The sequence below is a fragment of the Bombina bombina genome, chromosome 2 (genome assembly GCF_027579735.1).
Source record: "Bombina bombina isolate aBomBom1 chromosome 2, aBomBom1.pri, whole genome shotgun sequence".
Classification (NCBI taxonomy): domain Eukaryota; kingdom Metazoa; phylum Chordata; class Amphibia; order Anura; family Bombinatoridae; genus Bombina; species Bombina bombina.
Window position 1 is genome coordinate 1,287,526,290 of NC_069500.1, and position 16,568 is coordinate 1,287,542,857.

The window sequence follows — 16,568 nt, forward strand, 5'->3', positions numbered from 1 at the left end:
AAAAAAAAGATTACAAGATATTTAAGCTAATTACACCTATTCTAAGCCCCCTAATAAAATAATAAACCCCCAAAATAAAAAAAATTCCCTGCCCTATTCTAAATTAAACAAATTTCAAAGCTCTTTACCTTACCAGCCCTTAAAAGGGCCTTTTGTGGGGCATGCCCCAAAGAATTCAGCTCTTTTGCATACAAGAAATACAATACCCCCCCCCCCATTACAACCCACCACCCACATACCCCTATTCTAAACCCACCCAAACCCCCCTTAAAAAAGCCTAACACTACCCCCCTGAAGATCTCCCTACCTTGTCTTCACCACACCGGGCCGAACTCCTGATCCGATCCGGGCGATGTCTTCCTCCAAGCGGCAAAGAAGAATTCTTCCTCCGGCGATGTCTTCCTCCAAGCGGCAAAGAAGAATTCTTCCTCCGGCGACGTCTTCCTCCAAGCGGCAGCAAAGTCTTCATTCTTCCGGCGGCATCTTCAATCTTCTTTCTTCGCTCCGCCGCCGCGGAGAATCCATCCCGGCCGACTGCTGAACTTGGAATGATGTACCTTTAAATGACGTCATCCAAGATGGCGTCCGCCGAATTCCGATTGGCTGATAGGATTCTATCAGCCAATCGGAATTAAGTTAAAAAAATCTGATTGGCTGATTGAATCAGCCAATCAGATTCAAGTTCAATCCGATTGGCTGATCCAATCAGCCAATCAGATTGAGCTCGCATTCTATTGGCTGTTCCGATCAGCCAATAGAATGCGAGCTCAATCTTATTGGCTGATTGGATCAGCCAATCGGATTGAACTTGAATCTGATTGGCTGATTCAATCAGCCAATCAGATTTTTTTAACTTAATTCCGATTGGCTGATAGAATCCTATCAGCCAATCGGAATTCGGCGGCGCCATCTTGGATGACGTCATTTAAAGGTACATCATTCCAAGTTCAGCAGTCGGCCGGGATGGATGCTCCGCGGCGGCGGAGCGAAGAAAGAAGATTGAAGATGCCGCCGGAAGAATGAAGACTTTGCTGCCGCTTGGAGGAAGACGTCGCCGGAGGAAGAATTCTTCTTTGCCGCTTGGAGGAAGACATCGCCCGGATCGGATCAGGAGTTCGGCCCGGTGTGGTGAAGACAAGGTAGGGAGATCTTCAGGGGGGTAGTGTTAGGCTTTTTTAAGGGGGGTTTGGGTGGGTTTAGAATAGGGGTATGTGGGTGGTGGGTTGTAATGGGGGGGGGTATTGTATTTCTTGTATGCAAAAGAGCTGAATTCTTTGGGGCATGCCCCACAAAAGGCCCTTTTAAGGGCTGGTAAGGTAAAGAGCTTTGAAATTTGTTGAATTTAGAAAAGGGCAGGGAATTTTTTTTATTTTGGGGGTTTATTATTTTATTAGGGGGATTAGAATAGGTGTAATTAGCTTAAATATCTTGTAATCTTTTTTTTATTTTTTGTAATTTAGTGTTTGTTTTTTTTTGTAATTTAGTTTAGTTAATTTAATTGTATTTTTAGATAGATGTTAGTAGTTTATTAAATTTATTGATAGTGTAGGTGTATTTGTAACTTAGGTTAGGATTTATTTTACAGGTAATTGGGTAATTATTTTAACTAGGTAGATATTAAATAGTTAATAACTATTTAATATCTATTATACCTAGTTAAAATAATTAACAATTTACCTGTAAAATAAATATTAACCCTAACATAGCTACAATGTAATTATTAATTATATTGTAGCTATCTTATGGTTTATTTTATAGGTAAGTATTTAGATTTAAATAGGAATATTTTAGTTTATAAATGAATTAGATTAATTTAATATAAATTTAGTTAGGGTTAGATAGAGTTAATATAGTTAATATAAATACTATAGTAACTATATTAACTATATTAACCCTAATATAATTAGGGTTAATATAGTTAATATATATAATGTAATACCTATATTAACTATAATATACTTAGGGTTAATATAGATAATATAGCTGGCGGCGGGGTAGGTAGATTAAATTAGGGGTTAATCATTTTAATAGAGATGGCGGCGGTGTAAGGGGCTTACATTAGGGGTTAATCATTTTTATATAGGTGGCGGCGGTGTAAGGGGTCAGATTAGGGGATAGATAAGGTAGATGGCGGCGGTTTTAGAGGCTCACAGTAGGGGGTTAGTTTATGTAGATGGCGGCGGGGTCCGGGAGCGGCGGTTTAGGGGGTAATAACTTTATTAGGGATTGGGGGGGGGGGGATCGCGGTTGACAGGTAGATAGACATTGCGCATGCGTTAGGTGTTAGGTTTATTTTAGCAGATCGCGGTTGACAGGGAGATAGACATTGCGCATGCGTTAGGTGTTAGGTTTATTTTCTAGTTAGTTTAGGGAGTTACGGGGCTCCAATAGTCAGCGTAAGGCTTCTTACGGCTGCTTTTTGTGGCGAGGTGAAAATGGAGTAAGTTTTCTCCATTTTCGCCACGTAAGTCCTTACGCTGCATATTGGATACCAAACTGCGCGGGTTTGGTATACCTGCCTATGGCCCAAAAAACTACGGGCGACGGCAGAAATATACGCGCGTAACTTCTAGGTTACGCCGTATATGTGATACCAAATCCGCGCAAATATTGGCGTCGCCGGCTTTTGCAGGCGACGCTTTATATCGGATCGACCCCCAAGTTTTAATTACATTGACAGTGTCATTCGTGAGCTCAAAATCTCTATAATTTGTAAGTGATCTGAATGAATCGTGTGTGTGTATTTCATGAATCTGATAAACTTTGGGAAGCGCACAAGCATTTTTATTATTGGTTTACACTTGTTTCTGTCCTTGGAGCTATAGCCATATAACTATAAATTTTAGCTTTGAATTACATCTGACACTTTTGGAGAAGGGATTGAAAAACTTGAGAACACCTATTAAAAAGTTTTGAGTAAATAAAAGTATGACTTTATGAATGTAAATATTAAGATCCATGTGAAAAACTTTTGCTTATATTTGTATTTGTAATGATACTATGTAGCAATGAGTAGCACCACTGAACTGTAAGGTGCACAATAGGACCAGGAACACTGCCAAGCCCCTCCAAAGTATATCACATCAACAATGTCCACAGCACCAGTGTATATCTTATGGCTTCTTTATTTAGACAGTAAAAACAACAATGTTTCGAGGGTAATCCCCTTAGTCATACTTAATGAGACAGACAACACAAAAATTGTTATTGTTTAAAAAGATAGATAACTCCTTTACTACCCATTCCAAGCTTTGCACAAACAATGTGGTTATATTAACATACTTTATAACATTGAAACCTCTAAATTTCTGTCTGTTTCTAAGTCTTTAAAGACAGCCCCATGATCACCTGCTTTTGTATTTGCTTTTCACATCAGGGGAAGCTAGTTCATATGAGCCATATAGATAACATTGAGCTCACGCCCGTGGATTCTAACAACACAGCACTAATTGGCTTAAATGCAAGTCAATAGATTAAGTCGTGTGATCAGGGGGCCGTCAGAAGATGCTTAGAAACAAGGTAATCACAGAGGTAAAAAGTATATTAATATAACCATGTTGGCTGTGCAAAACTGAGGAATGGGTATTAAATGGATTTTCTATCTTTTTGAACAATAAAACAATTTCCGTTGACTGTCCCTTTAAGTTAACAAACAAACTTCAAGCCTTTTAAATCTTATTTTACACACCAGTGACAACATTCTGAGTGTATACTCCCTCTTGTGGGCATATTATGTCATTACATCTTATAAACCAACTGTCGTTATACTTATATGTACTGTATATACAATTATTCATGTACATATTTGTGTTTAACTGTCTACACTCTCAATCTTACCATAACTATGGTCCTATTAGTTATACAAAGAGATACAACTGTTTTAAAAAGAGACACTTTTGTTATAAAGATAGTGAGATCATAATCTTTGTAGAGGCCCCTTGGTGCCAATGTGTCCAATTTGTGTATCCACCACATGTCCCTTTGATTGAGCAATTTTTCTCTGTCCATGCTGTTTCTGGGTGGCCATATATGATCTATGATTTGACATCTCAATTGGCTTATGTTGTGGCCCTTCTCCAGAAAGTGTTTGGACAGAGGAGCTTCTAAATTCTTACACCGAATATTTGAGCGGTGTTGGCTCATTCTATATCCCTGACTTTAAATGTTGTTTCCCCTATGTTAGGGTAAAATTGAAAGTGTAGACAGATAAACACAAATGTGTACACATGAATAATTGTATATACATACAGTTTAAATGGACAGTCTAGTCAAAATTAAACTTTCATGATTCAGATAGGGCATGCAATTGTAAACAACTTTCCAATGTACTTTTATCATCAAATTTGCTTTGTTCCCTTGGTGGTATTTTTGAAAAGCTAAACTTAGGTAGGCTCAAAATGATTTCTAAACTCTTGATAACCGCCTCCTAGCTCAGAGCATTTTTAAAGTTTTTCACAGTTAGACAGTACTAGTTCATGTGTGTCATATAGATAACATTGTGCTCACTTCAGTGGAGTTATTTAGGAGTCTGCACTGGTTGGCTAAACTGCATGTCTGTCAAAAGCAATGAGATAAGGGGGCAGTCTGCAGAGGCTTAGATACAAGGTAATCACAAAGGTAAAAAGTATATTAATATAAACGTGCTGGTTATGCAAAACTGGGGAATGGGTAGTAAAGGGATTATCTATCTTTTTAAACAATAAAAATTCTGGTGTAGACATAATGTGCACACAAGAGGGAGTATGCACTCAGAATGTTATCACTAGCGCGAAAAATAGTTAACTTAAATAGTTAACTTAAATAGTTAACTTAAGCATGACTAAGGGGATTACCCCTGAAACGTCCCTGTTTTTACTGTCTAAATAAATAAACCATAAGATTTACACTAATGCTGGGGACATTGTTGATGTATTTGTAATGATACTATATAATATAAAATAAACACTTGATAGGTGGGGATATTAGTAACAATAATAATTATTTATTATTCTCTTACCTAGCCTCATGGATTTCCATAAGATTTTCAATAAAAAAAACAGTCACATCCATAATTGTTCGCTCAATATTTTGCCTCACCTGTAAAGAAAAAATATAGCTTTTGTAATTGTATTTTTATGGCACATATAGTTATTGCAATAACAAAATCACTGGAGCAGACGTGGAGTTTCTATGTGAAAAGTTTATAGTAACTAAAGTGTTAGCAAATTCTACAAGGTGATTATCATTATCTTTAATTTGCTTATATATTCAATTGTACACACAGTGACCCCCTTTGGCACCTAAATTACAGTATAATTTTAAACCAGTGACTCTCAACATAGTCTACAAATGCACCAATAGGCCATAGTAAATGTAATCAACTGATCAGCCATTTGTCATGTTTTTAGATAGCGCTAGTTTTTACCAGGATTGGGAAACATTGATTAATGGATCCCCTATATTTTGACATCCTTGTATGGTTATCATAGCAATTGAAAAAATATTTTTTTCTGAATTAATGTTCTGCTACCTTTTCTCTGTATACATTCTATATTCAGTTAACCATATCTAGGTGGTGACCACTAAACCCAGACAGTGTTTGAGAGGTGTGGTACATATGGAAAACATATTCCAGCTCATTTTTAATGAGAATTTAGTCTCATATGTGGCCCATAGGCTGAAATCTCAATATGCTAAACTTTAATGTTTGAGATTGCAGACAAGGGTTCAGTTTAGATTGTAGTGAGGGGCGTCATTTCATTGCTGGAGCACAATGTCTTGAGGCTACCCTTACTATATCACATAAAGTGGCTGCACATACCACCGATATGCAGATTACATTAAAAATATTCACATTTCACATTTTAAATGTCGCTAGAGATTGAATATTGCTTTCTCAGCAATAATAATTGCTTTTTTTTCTGTATAGCAATCAGCTACAGGGACAATGCATTTGATTGGTGATTGCTTAAGGATATAAATTTGGAATGAACCTAAGGAATATATTATACTTGGTCAAATTCATTCCTAATTATTCTGCTTTTAATGTAGCTACAGTAGAACAAAATAATTAGATTGAGGAGGTGAAATAGCTGTTAAGTTGATGATACAATGAAGGTGTAATGGTCCTTACTGAGGAAACCATTCAGATATTTATTGTGCATGGGGGGGGGGACTTTTCTGTGTACAATAGACACACCCACACCTAAAAGGCAGGTTACACTTATTTCTGTAAATTACCACTTGTTTCGAATGATCCAAGTCACTCATCCCATATGCGAGATTCAGAATGTGTTTTTTTAAACTTCTTTTTTTACTTTCTTCAAAACATTTGTCAACTGTTCGTTTATCGAATGGCATTTTATATTTGCCAACATACCTGTAAAACACATAAAATATTTAGTTACTATTGGGCCGAATTATAAAGACCGCTGCTCCATAATTTATCCGCCTGCTCTGAGACAGAGGACAGAAATCAACCCGATCGAATACGATTGGGTTGATTGACACCCCCTGCAGGAGGCCGATTGGCCGCGATTCAGCAGGAGGCGGCATTGCACCAGCAGTTCAATGGTGCAATGATAAATGCCGACAGCGTATGCTGTCGGCATTTATTGATGTGCGGCGGACATAATATGCTACATTGTATCATGTCTGCTCGCACTATGATAAATCTACTCCTATGTATTAGTGATCGAGCCAATAATACAATGTCCCAATACTAAATACTTTGGGCCAGATTAGAAGTGGAGTGTAAAATTGCTCTTTCGCGAGCACGATATTTGCGCTCTACTCATAATACCAGTGCATGCAATTGTGCGCTGGTATTTGAAGTGGCCCACAATGTGAACATGACCACGCGGCATGAGATCTAGCACAGCAAAGGGGGAAGTCGTGCAGCGATGGTAGCAAATTGTAAATATATAGGTATATGATTATATACATATATATATTTATGTGTTAATATGTGTATGTACACATATTAACACATAAATATATATTTATAAAAGCATATATATATATATTTACTGGGAACACTCAGTTCCCATAGACCGCAATGTAAAGGCACTTATCAGTGTCGTTTTTTTTCTAACACCCCACTCCCACTAATTTTAGCCCCAAAAAACTGCCTAGTGCAGTTATTTTATTAAAAATAATAATGCTATAATGTTTATTTTTTAATAAAATTCACACCACTGTATTTTGTGGGCATTTGGGGCACATTTATAAAATTAACCATAGATTTGATCTGATTAATTTTATAAGTGCTAATTGTTACCGCGAGCTCACGGCAGCAATAACCGGTCACTTGTAATGAATGGTTATTTATCATTGCCCGCAAACAGCCAAATTTGCCCATGTATATAATATATTAGCGTTCCACTTGTAATCTAGCCCTTTAATATTGAACTTTAATACTCAATAGACAAAAACTACAACATCAAATTCTAAATATATTTTGAATATTGAAATATTGAATGCAACATTAGATATCTAAGCTATAAATGGTCAGATGTAACACAGAATTGTTTTTTTAAGTATCAATCTTGATACTCGTTAGGTATTTCAAAGGTATTGAGGTATCACTTGAGGGCCCATCTAATACTTATTGATATACAATTGTGCATATATCAATATAAGCAGCAATTCATAAAGGTCTGGAAATGCTAACCTGAAAGCAAATTAAAGGCTAGGGGGGGCATATTTATAAAGCTCTGTATGGAGCTTGATGCCCCCTGCTCCCTAACCTGCCCCGCTGCTCCCTAACCTGCCCCGTGCTCCCTAACCTGCCCAGTGCTCCCTAACCTGCCCCGCTGCTCCCTAACCTGCCCCACTGCTCCCTAACCTGCCCCGTGCTCCCTAACCTGCCCAGTGCTCCCTAACCTGCCCCGCTGCTCCCTAACCTGCCCTGCTGCTCCCTAACCTGCCCCGCTGCTCCCTAACCTGCCCCGTGCTCCCTAACCTGCCCCGCTGCTCCCTAACCTGCCCCGTGCTCCCTAACCTGCCCCGTGCTCCCTAACCTGCCCCGTGCTCCCTAACCTGCCCAGTGCTCCCTAACCTGCCTTGCTGCTCCCTAACCTGCCCCGCTGCTCCCTAACCTGCCCCGCTGCTCCCTAACCTGCCCAGTGCTCCCTAACCTGCGCCGCTGCTCCCTAACATGTGCGCCTGCTCTGAGGCCGCGGACAGAAATCAACCCGATCGAATACGATCGGGTTGATTGACACCCCCTGCTAGCGGCCGATTGTCCGTGAATCTGCAGAGGCGGCATTGCACAAGCTGTTCATCAGAACTGCTGGTGCAATGATAAATGCCGACAGTGTATGCTGTCAGCATTTATCGATGTGCAGCAGACATGATCCGCAATATCGGATCATGTCCGCTCGCACATTAATAAATAGGCCCCTAGATCTTATTCCTCCTACTGACATGAATAGAGTAACAGTTTTATAGCGGCAGCAGCAAGTCAGTCATCACTCACAAGCTGCACAACAGCTTATTGCTATCAAGCTCTTCTGCAACTTCTACGTAATAACAACAGCTATTGCTTTCAAAGGAAGTCACTATACATTATAGTGATAGTATCTTATGTCTGCTTCTGTTATGTACAGCAGCTCACAATACGAATACCTAAAATGTTTCTTTCATGATTTAGATAAAGCAAACAATTTTAAACAACTTTCCAATTTACTTATCTTATTAAATTTGCTTTGTTCACTTGCTATCCTTTGTTGAAGCAATCAGCAATCCGCTACTGGGAGCTAGCTGAACACATTGAGTAAGACAATGGCAAAAGGCATATATAAATGCAGCCAGTTATCAGCACCTAGCTTTCAGTAGTGAATTGCTGCTCCTGAAAATAACTAGGTATGCTTTTCAACAAAGGATAGGAAAAGTAAACTCAAAAGTTGTTTAAAATTGCATGCTCAGAATTTGATTTTGACTTTACTGTCCTTTTAAGTATTTAAAGATGGAGATTGTTTAGAGGGAGGGAATTTATTTTAAGGGTGAAATTGTTGCAGCAGGGGGAATTGTGTTTGGGAGCCAGATCAGCAAAAAATGTTTTATACCATTGAGGGGGGTCATAAGGTTTATTTTAGAAGATGTTGTGGTTAGGGCTAATGGGATATATCACTGGCACCTGCAGGCACCAGTGTTACAAGTAGGGTTGCCACCTCAGCCATGTTTTCCTGGACACTTATGAGTTACACATCTTGCAGGGTGTTCAGGGAGGAATATGAATATAGCTGTCTAGAAACACAATACACGTACATTGCTGTACACCCTGCAGCATGTGCAACTCATAAGTGTCCAGGAAAACATGGTAATCCTAGTTACAGGGGCTGTGTTCAGAAGCTCCTTTGTCATTGGTCAGAGTGGACAGCTGGGAGGAGCCATGCACTAAATAGATCTATTTGGAATGGATCACTTTGTAAAATGAAGGTACTATAAAAAAAATCTGCTGTTACTATTTCAAAGCATTTTATAGTGAGTTCCATAGGATATTACCAAAGTGTGTAATTAATTAATGTGTAATTAAAATGTATTCTTCATGTAGCATGCTCTTTTTGTTGTGCTTGTGATTTTTATTTTGTAGTGTAGGGTATGTACCACCCTTATTTCAGTACAAAAAAAGCAAGACATCTTCTAGTTATAGTTAATAGATTACCTTGTTCACTTGCAACATATCCAAAGCCATATTTGTATTAACCGACCATTTCCTTGCTCTTAAAGGGACATTAAACACAAATTACTAAGCATAGTACTGAGGTTATTTCCCACCTCCCTTTAGTCATGGTGTCGCCATATTGAAATAGTTTGTATTTACCATTGTAATGCCTCAGACATTGGGTTTCCTATGGTTTGCTTTATAAAAGCAGATGAATCAATATTGTTATGTCTAATGTTTATGCACACATCATTCAATTCTTCTGTAAAAAGCCTGATAACTCCATTCTGCAATACAAAAGATAAATTGTCTTAGCAATACAGTAAATTCACCCTTAAAACTCTGATTTCTAAACAATATGTGTACAAATACTGTATGTACTGCATTTCATAAGCCATTGGAACCGCAATTATAGAATATCCATTTCCATATTTTTCAATATTTTAACTGATCATTGATGTTAATATTAATACAGCCTCCCTGATTGGTGTAATGGGCTACAACAATATATGCATCAGTTTGGCTATCTGTACACTATAAGAAACAGCTTAAAGGGATATTAAACCCAAAATGTTTATTTCATGATTTAGATAGAACATACAATTTGAAACAACTTTCTAATTTACTTCTATTTTCAATTTTTTTGTTCTCTCGGTATATTTTGTTGTAAAGCAGGGACGTGTGCTTATTTGCCGGCCCATTTCTGGAGCTCTATATGGCAGCAGTTTTGCTAGAATGTTATACATTTGCAAGAGCACTAGATGCCAACACTATTTCTTGCCATGTACTGCTACAGATGCCTACCTAGGTATCTCTTCAACAGCAACACCGAATATGATGGTAACGAAGCAAGTACATTGGAAACTTTTTAAGAATGGTATGCTCTTTCTGAATCACAAAATATATTTCTTTCATGTAATTGGCAAGAGTCCATGAGCTAGTGACGTATGGGATATACAATCCTACCAGGAGGGGCAACGTTTCCCAAACCTCAAAATGACTATAAATACACCCCTCACCACACCCACAATTCAGTTTTACAAACTTTGCCTCCCATGGAGATGGTGAAGTAAGTTTGTGCTTGTTTTTTTTATGATTTCTTCTATGATGAGCGCTTCAAGCATTCTGAAGCCCAATTCCTCTCAGAGTATAGTGTTTGTCAGAGGGATGTGAAGAGAGTATCGCCTATTGATTTTGTGGTTTATCTCGCAGGAAATCATTTCAAGGGTTCTCTGTTATCGGTCGTAGGGATTCATCTCCTACCTCCCTTTTCAGATGGACGATATACTCGTATATACCATTACCTCTGCTGATAGTTTTCAGTACCGATTTGGCTGTCTGCTATATGTTGATGGGTGTATGTATCATTATTTAAGACACTCTCAGCTATGGTTTGGCGCATTATGTATTAATATAAAGTTTTATATATAGAGTCAGGTCTATGTATATTTCCCTTTGCAGTCTAAACAGTTTCAGTACAGGAATCATGTTTGGGAAGTTTATTTAAACTTTTTTTCTCACCTAGGGTTCAGTTTTTTTCAAATGAACTTTCTTTTTTTTGCGGGCAAATCTAGGCTCGCGAGGGCGCAAAATGCTGTTTTTTATTGCGTCATTTTTGGTGCAATTTTTTTTGGCGCGAAGTTGCGCCTCAGATGGCGCAAATTTCATCATTTCCTGCGTCTTTGTTGAGGCTAGTTGTTTTGCGTTTGTTATGACGCGAGTTGTGTCATTTCCTGATGTTAGTTTTGCGCCAAAATGTTTTAACTTTTTGCATAATGCGTCATTCTTGACATCAAATTTGAGTTATTTTACCCCTCTCCCTCTATTGCTCGCTGTTTTCATGAACCTTGAAAGCTATTATGCCTGCTTTTATTTTTCTATACTGAAACTGTTACACTGTGGAAATTGAATGTTTTGCCTAATGTTATTATGTTATCACAAAATACATTTTTGGGTTTCATATCCCTTAAAGTCTTCAAAAGCTTGCTATGCTGAGAATATGATCCTTAAAGGCCAGGACTAAGTGACTTAGGGGATCCTTAATAGCCAGGGTTGTCGGAAAAATATGCACATCCAGATCATCCTTAATTCATCAGAAATGATCCTTAAAGGTCAAGGCCATTTAATGTTTACACAAAGATGGCCCTTAAAATGTTAAAGGGACAGGAAAGTGCTAAATGAAAACTTTCTGGTGTTTGGAAGCATTTACTTGTTCTGCTATTAAATTCATATAACTATGTGTTAACCCCTGCTAAGGGGTAAAGCCTGAGCTAACATCAGTCCCAGACCTAGCTGAACACATATGGTGAACCATTGACAAGAGGCATATGTGTGTAATCACCAATCACCAGCTAGCTCTCAGTAGTAGTTTTTGCTCCTGAGTTTGCGTGGGTATGTTATTCAACCAAGGATACTAGGAGAACAAAGCAAATATAATAATACAATTAAATAGAAATGTTTCTTAAAACGGCATGATCTGTCTGAATCATGAAACATTAATTTTGACATTCATGCCCCTTTAATGGATCCAAGCTTAGAAGCTGAAATTAATTTAGTAGGAACCATGATAGCAAATAAATCATCACTCTTTCCTTTACTGGTGGTAAAAAGATCAACTACTAGTCTGAGAAGGAATTAGAATCTCTTCCAAAATCCTAAAAAAATCCTAAATTTTTTTCCCCATTTTCAACCGAGAATAAGTCATAATTAGGATACGTTATAAAATTAGAACATTTTTAAAACTTATTTTTATTTCTTATGCATAAATCTTCCACAACATTACAATTGAAATGATACACAGAGACTATTGGCAATATGTTGATTATACAAGTCAGGGTATGACAACGTTTCTAAAGAGCTGGTTTATTCATTTGCTATACATTTTTGAATTGTTAAAGGTCTAGTCACAATTAAACTTTCATGATAAGATGGGAATGCAATCTTAAAAAACTTTCCAATTTAATTTTATCAATAAATTTGCTTTATTCTTTTAGTATTCTTTGTTGAAAGCTAAATCTAGGTAAATTTATATTCTAATTTCTAAGCCCTTAAAGAGACATGAAACCAAACATTTTTTATTTTTTTATTTTTTACAATTCAAATAGAAATATGATTATTAAACAACTTTCCAATTTATTTATTTTATCCAATTTGCTTCATTACCTTGGTATCCTTTTTGGAAAAACATCAATGCACTTTTGGGAGCTATCTGAATAAATCTGGTGAACCAATGAAGAGAGGCCTTTTTGTGCAGCCACAAATGCCCATCAGGGTCCCCATTACATATGAGGCGTCGCCCACAAAAGCCAGCGACTCCGGTTTTTGCGCGGGTTTGGTATCCTGTATACTTCGCCGCATATAAATGTGGCGCGTATATTTCACCATCGCCCGCAATTTTTACTCCCATAAGCTAAAATGGGACAGTGTCACAAATCGGTATCCAATATTCAGTGCAATGACTTACGTGGCAAAAATGGAGAAATCTTACTCCATTTTTACCTCGCCATAAAAGACAGACGTAGCTAGCTTAGGGTTTATTTCTATTTTACAGGCAAGTTTGTAATTATTTTAACTAGGTAGAATAGTTACTAAATAGTTATTAACTATGTACTAACTACCTAGCTAAAATAAATACAAATGTACCTGTAAAATAAAACCTAACCTGAGTTACACTAACACTACAATTAAATAAATTACCTAAATTAAATACAATTACCTAAATTACAAAAAAAAAAAACGAACACTAAATTACACAAAATAAAAAAAAGAAATTATCAGATATTTAAACTAATTACACCTAATCTAATAGTCCTATCCTATTGGCTGATTTGAATTTGAAGAATCAAATCAGCCAATAGGATGAGAGCTACTGAAATTCTATTGGCAAAGGATGTTCCAGAAAGAAGAAAGAAGAGGTCGCCGCTTGGAAGAAGACTTCACCACCTGGAACAGGACCTTTTCCGCCAGACTTCAGGAACGGTGAGTAACAACCTGGGGCTTAGACTTAGGGTTTTTTAAGGGTTTTTTGTTTTTTTTAATTTTATTTAGATAGGGTGGGCAGTAAAAGAGCTAAATGCCCTTTTAATGGCAATGCCCAGCAAATGCCCTTTTCAGCGCAATGGGTAGTTTAGGGTTTTTAGTGTTAGGTTATTTTATTTTGGGGGGTTGGTGGGTGGGTGAGGTTTACTGTTAGGGGGGCTTTGTGTATTTTGTTGTAAAAGAGCTGATTATCTTGATGCAATGCCCTGCAAAAAGCCCTTTTAAGGGCTACTGTTAGTTGGGGTGCTTTTTTATTTTCATAGGGATTAGGTATAATTTTTTAAAATTTGGTAATTTTCTTTTTTATTTTATGTAATCTTAGCTTAAAGGGACAGTCTACTCCAGAATTTTGATTAGACTGTCCCTTTAATTTCTACTTAGTTTATTTGTATTTTTAAAGTAGTGTTAGATTTTTTTAATTTAATAGTAACTTTAGTATTTTGTTAATGAGGTAATTTGGCTTCATTTAGGGGGTGTTAGGTTAGGGGTTAGGTTTATTGCGTTGTGGGCTTTGGCAGTTTAGGGGTTAATAGTTTTAATAGGTTTATTGCATTGTGGGTTAATGGCGGATTAGTGGTTAATAGTGTTAATAGGAGGTTTGCAATGTTGGGGTTGGCAAATTTAGGGGTTAATAATTTAGTTATTACTTGCGGTGTGGGTTTGATGGCGTATATAGGGGTTAATAGTTTAATTGGGCTTATTGCGTTGTTGGGGGGTTGTCGGTTTAGGGGTTAATACATTTATTATTAGTAGTGAGAGGGGGGATTGCGGATATAGGGATTTTTACGTGTCAGGCTTATTTTTGGGAGGCATGTTAGACTGTTACGGGAGATTTGATATTTTCTTTACTTTTCTTGGGCGCCGGCAGTTTCTAAAGTGCCATAAGTCACTGGCGACTCCAGAAATTTGTATTTATGCTCATTTCTGGACATCACTATTTTATCCGACTTACGGCACTTTATGAACTGCCGGCAGGGTTTATGTAATTCCCCGATGTGCGAGGGGAAATTACGGGCGGCGCGGGTTGCAGCGTTTGCGCTGAAGCCTGCGCCGTATATGTAATCTCGCCCCAGCAGCTAGCTCCCAGTAATGTATTGCTGCTCCTGAGCCTACCTAAATATGCTTTTCAACTAAAAAAATAATGAAGCAGTTTAGATAATAGAAGCAAATTGGAAAGTGGTTTAAAATCACATGTTCTGTCTTAATCATGAAAGAATTTTGAGTTTCATGTTCATTTAAAGGTCGTCCCATATATCAGTGCATTTTGACAGTTTTTCAATACTAGACAGCGTGAGTTCATGTGTGCCAAATAGATAACATCGTGCTCCCTCCCATGCAGTAATTTACGAGTCAGCGCTGCTTGGCTAAATTGCAAGTCTGTCAAAAGAGCTGAGATAAGGGTGCAGTCTGCAGAGGCTTAGATACTCATATACGGTAATCACATGGTAATACGGTAATCACAGAGCTAAAAAGTTTTTTAATAACACAGTGTTGGTTATGCAAAACTGGGGAATGGGTAATAAAGGGATTATCTATCTTTTAAAACAATAACAATTCCGGAGAAAGTGTCTATAGTATTTTGAGAGTTTACAAATCCTTTACATAAAATTCTTACCTTGTATTGTATGAGTAATCTCTTTATTTCTTTCTTAATTAATTCAAAAATTTGGCGTTTATGATTTTCGTTGTCACTGAAGATTATCTTCTGTAATCTCAACTTAAAAACAAAATGTTTTCAAAGTGTAATTTTTTTAATACAACAAACATAAAACATTTTGTCTGATTTCGCACAATTGCCCTGCAGACCGGCCCTAGATACCCATATAAAACAACTGTGGGCTTGTATATGTTTACCACCCAATTTTTTCTCATCACACAGCAGAAAGTTAAGATGCAATAAACAATTTTGAAAGAATAGAGGGTCAAGATGGGCCGGACTGGGACTAAAATAGGCCCCTTCATTTTAAGGACAAGCAGCCCCCTCAAACCACCTATTGTTTTTTTAATCATACGCAAAAACTTATAAGTAAAATGTATTAGTCTGATTTACAATAGCATTTATAGTTTGCAGCATACTTTGTCACTGCATTTTCTAAATTGGTTGTAATTAATCAATAACAAGTAAAATGGATTAAAAACAGAAGCTATTGAAGTTCATATTAAATCAAGAATAACCATGTATTATCCATCAGACTGTGTAGTCACGGTTACTCAAAATAACAATCACCTGAGCAGGTTTGGACCAGGCTGACCTGGCTTAGAGACAGAGCAAGGCGATAAAAGACAGGGTAGGGCTGGCCCTGCATCATTTACAAATAATTCTGAAGACATTTTTTCAAGCGAGGGGGGGGGGGGGGACAATAAAGTGAAATATCTGACATGTCTAAAGAAGGGGTACCCCCCTGAAACATCACATTAATAAAACCAAATTTCAGGGACAAACCTCCCCTTCCTCAGACAACTTCTAAATGTATATTTCAATCCATTATATACCCAAAACTCCTCCAAGAGTGAATCAGTGTTAACCAATCTTTCATTGGTGGTATATTTGTGCTCTCCCATATTTATGCAAATGTAGATTTTCTCTGCTAGACCCCTATGTCTGTGCACAAAGCAGTAAAAGGCAGGGCAGGGTTGGCCTTGCATCATGTACAAATAATTCCACAGGCATTTTTCCAGGGGGGGCAATAAAGTGAAATATCTGACATGACTAAAGAAGGGTCCGTCCTGAAAATGTCATATTATTAAAACAAAAGGATTGTTATACTGAAGTCCGGAAAGTGCTTGTCTGGAATTTAAAGTTGTATACTGTTTGCTTGTGCACACTGACAAACTGTATTTAGAATGTGTGTGTTTATGTCCCAATTTGAGATTATATATATAT

General features: G+C 37.4%; 1 protein-coding gene across 1 annotated transcript in view; it reads right to left on the reverse strand.

Annotated features, from left to right (window-relative positions):
- The window catches only part of LOC128647506 (uncharacterized), a 179,869-nt gene that overhangs the window by 12,905 nt on the left and 150,396 nt on the right, over nucleotides 1-16,568 (reverse strand). Inside the window, exons 18-21 of the mRNA XM_053700290.1 lie at nucleotides 15,300-15,401; nucleotides 9,806-9,933; nucleotides 6,220-6,358; nucleotides 4,997-5,076 (exon numbers count right to left, since the gene is read on the reverse strand). Coding sequence (XP_053556265.1) covers nucleotides 4,997-5,076; nucleotides 6,220-6,358; nucleotides 9,806-9,933; nucleotides 15,300-15,401 — 449 coding nt within the window. The remainder of the gene's footprint in view (nucleotides 1-4,996; nucleotides 5,077-6,219; nucleotides 6,359-9,805; nucleotides 9,934-15,299; nucleotides 15,402-16,568) is intronic.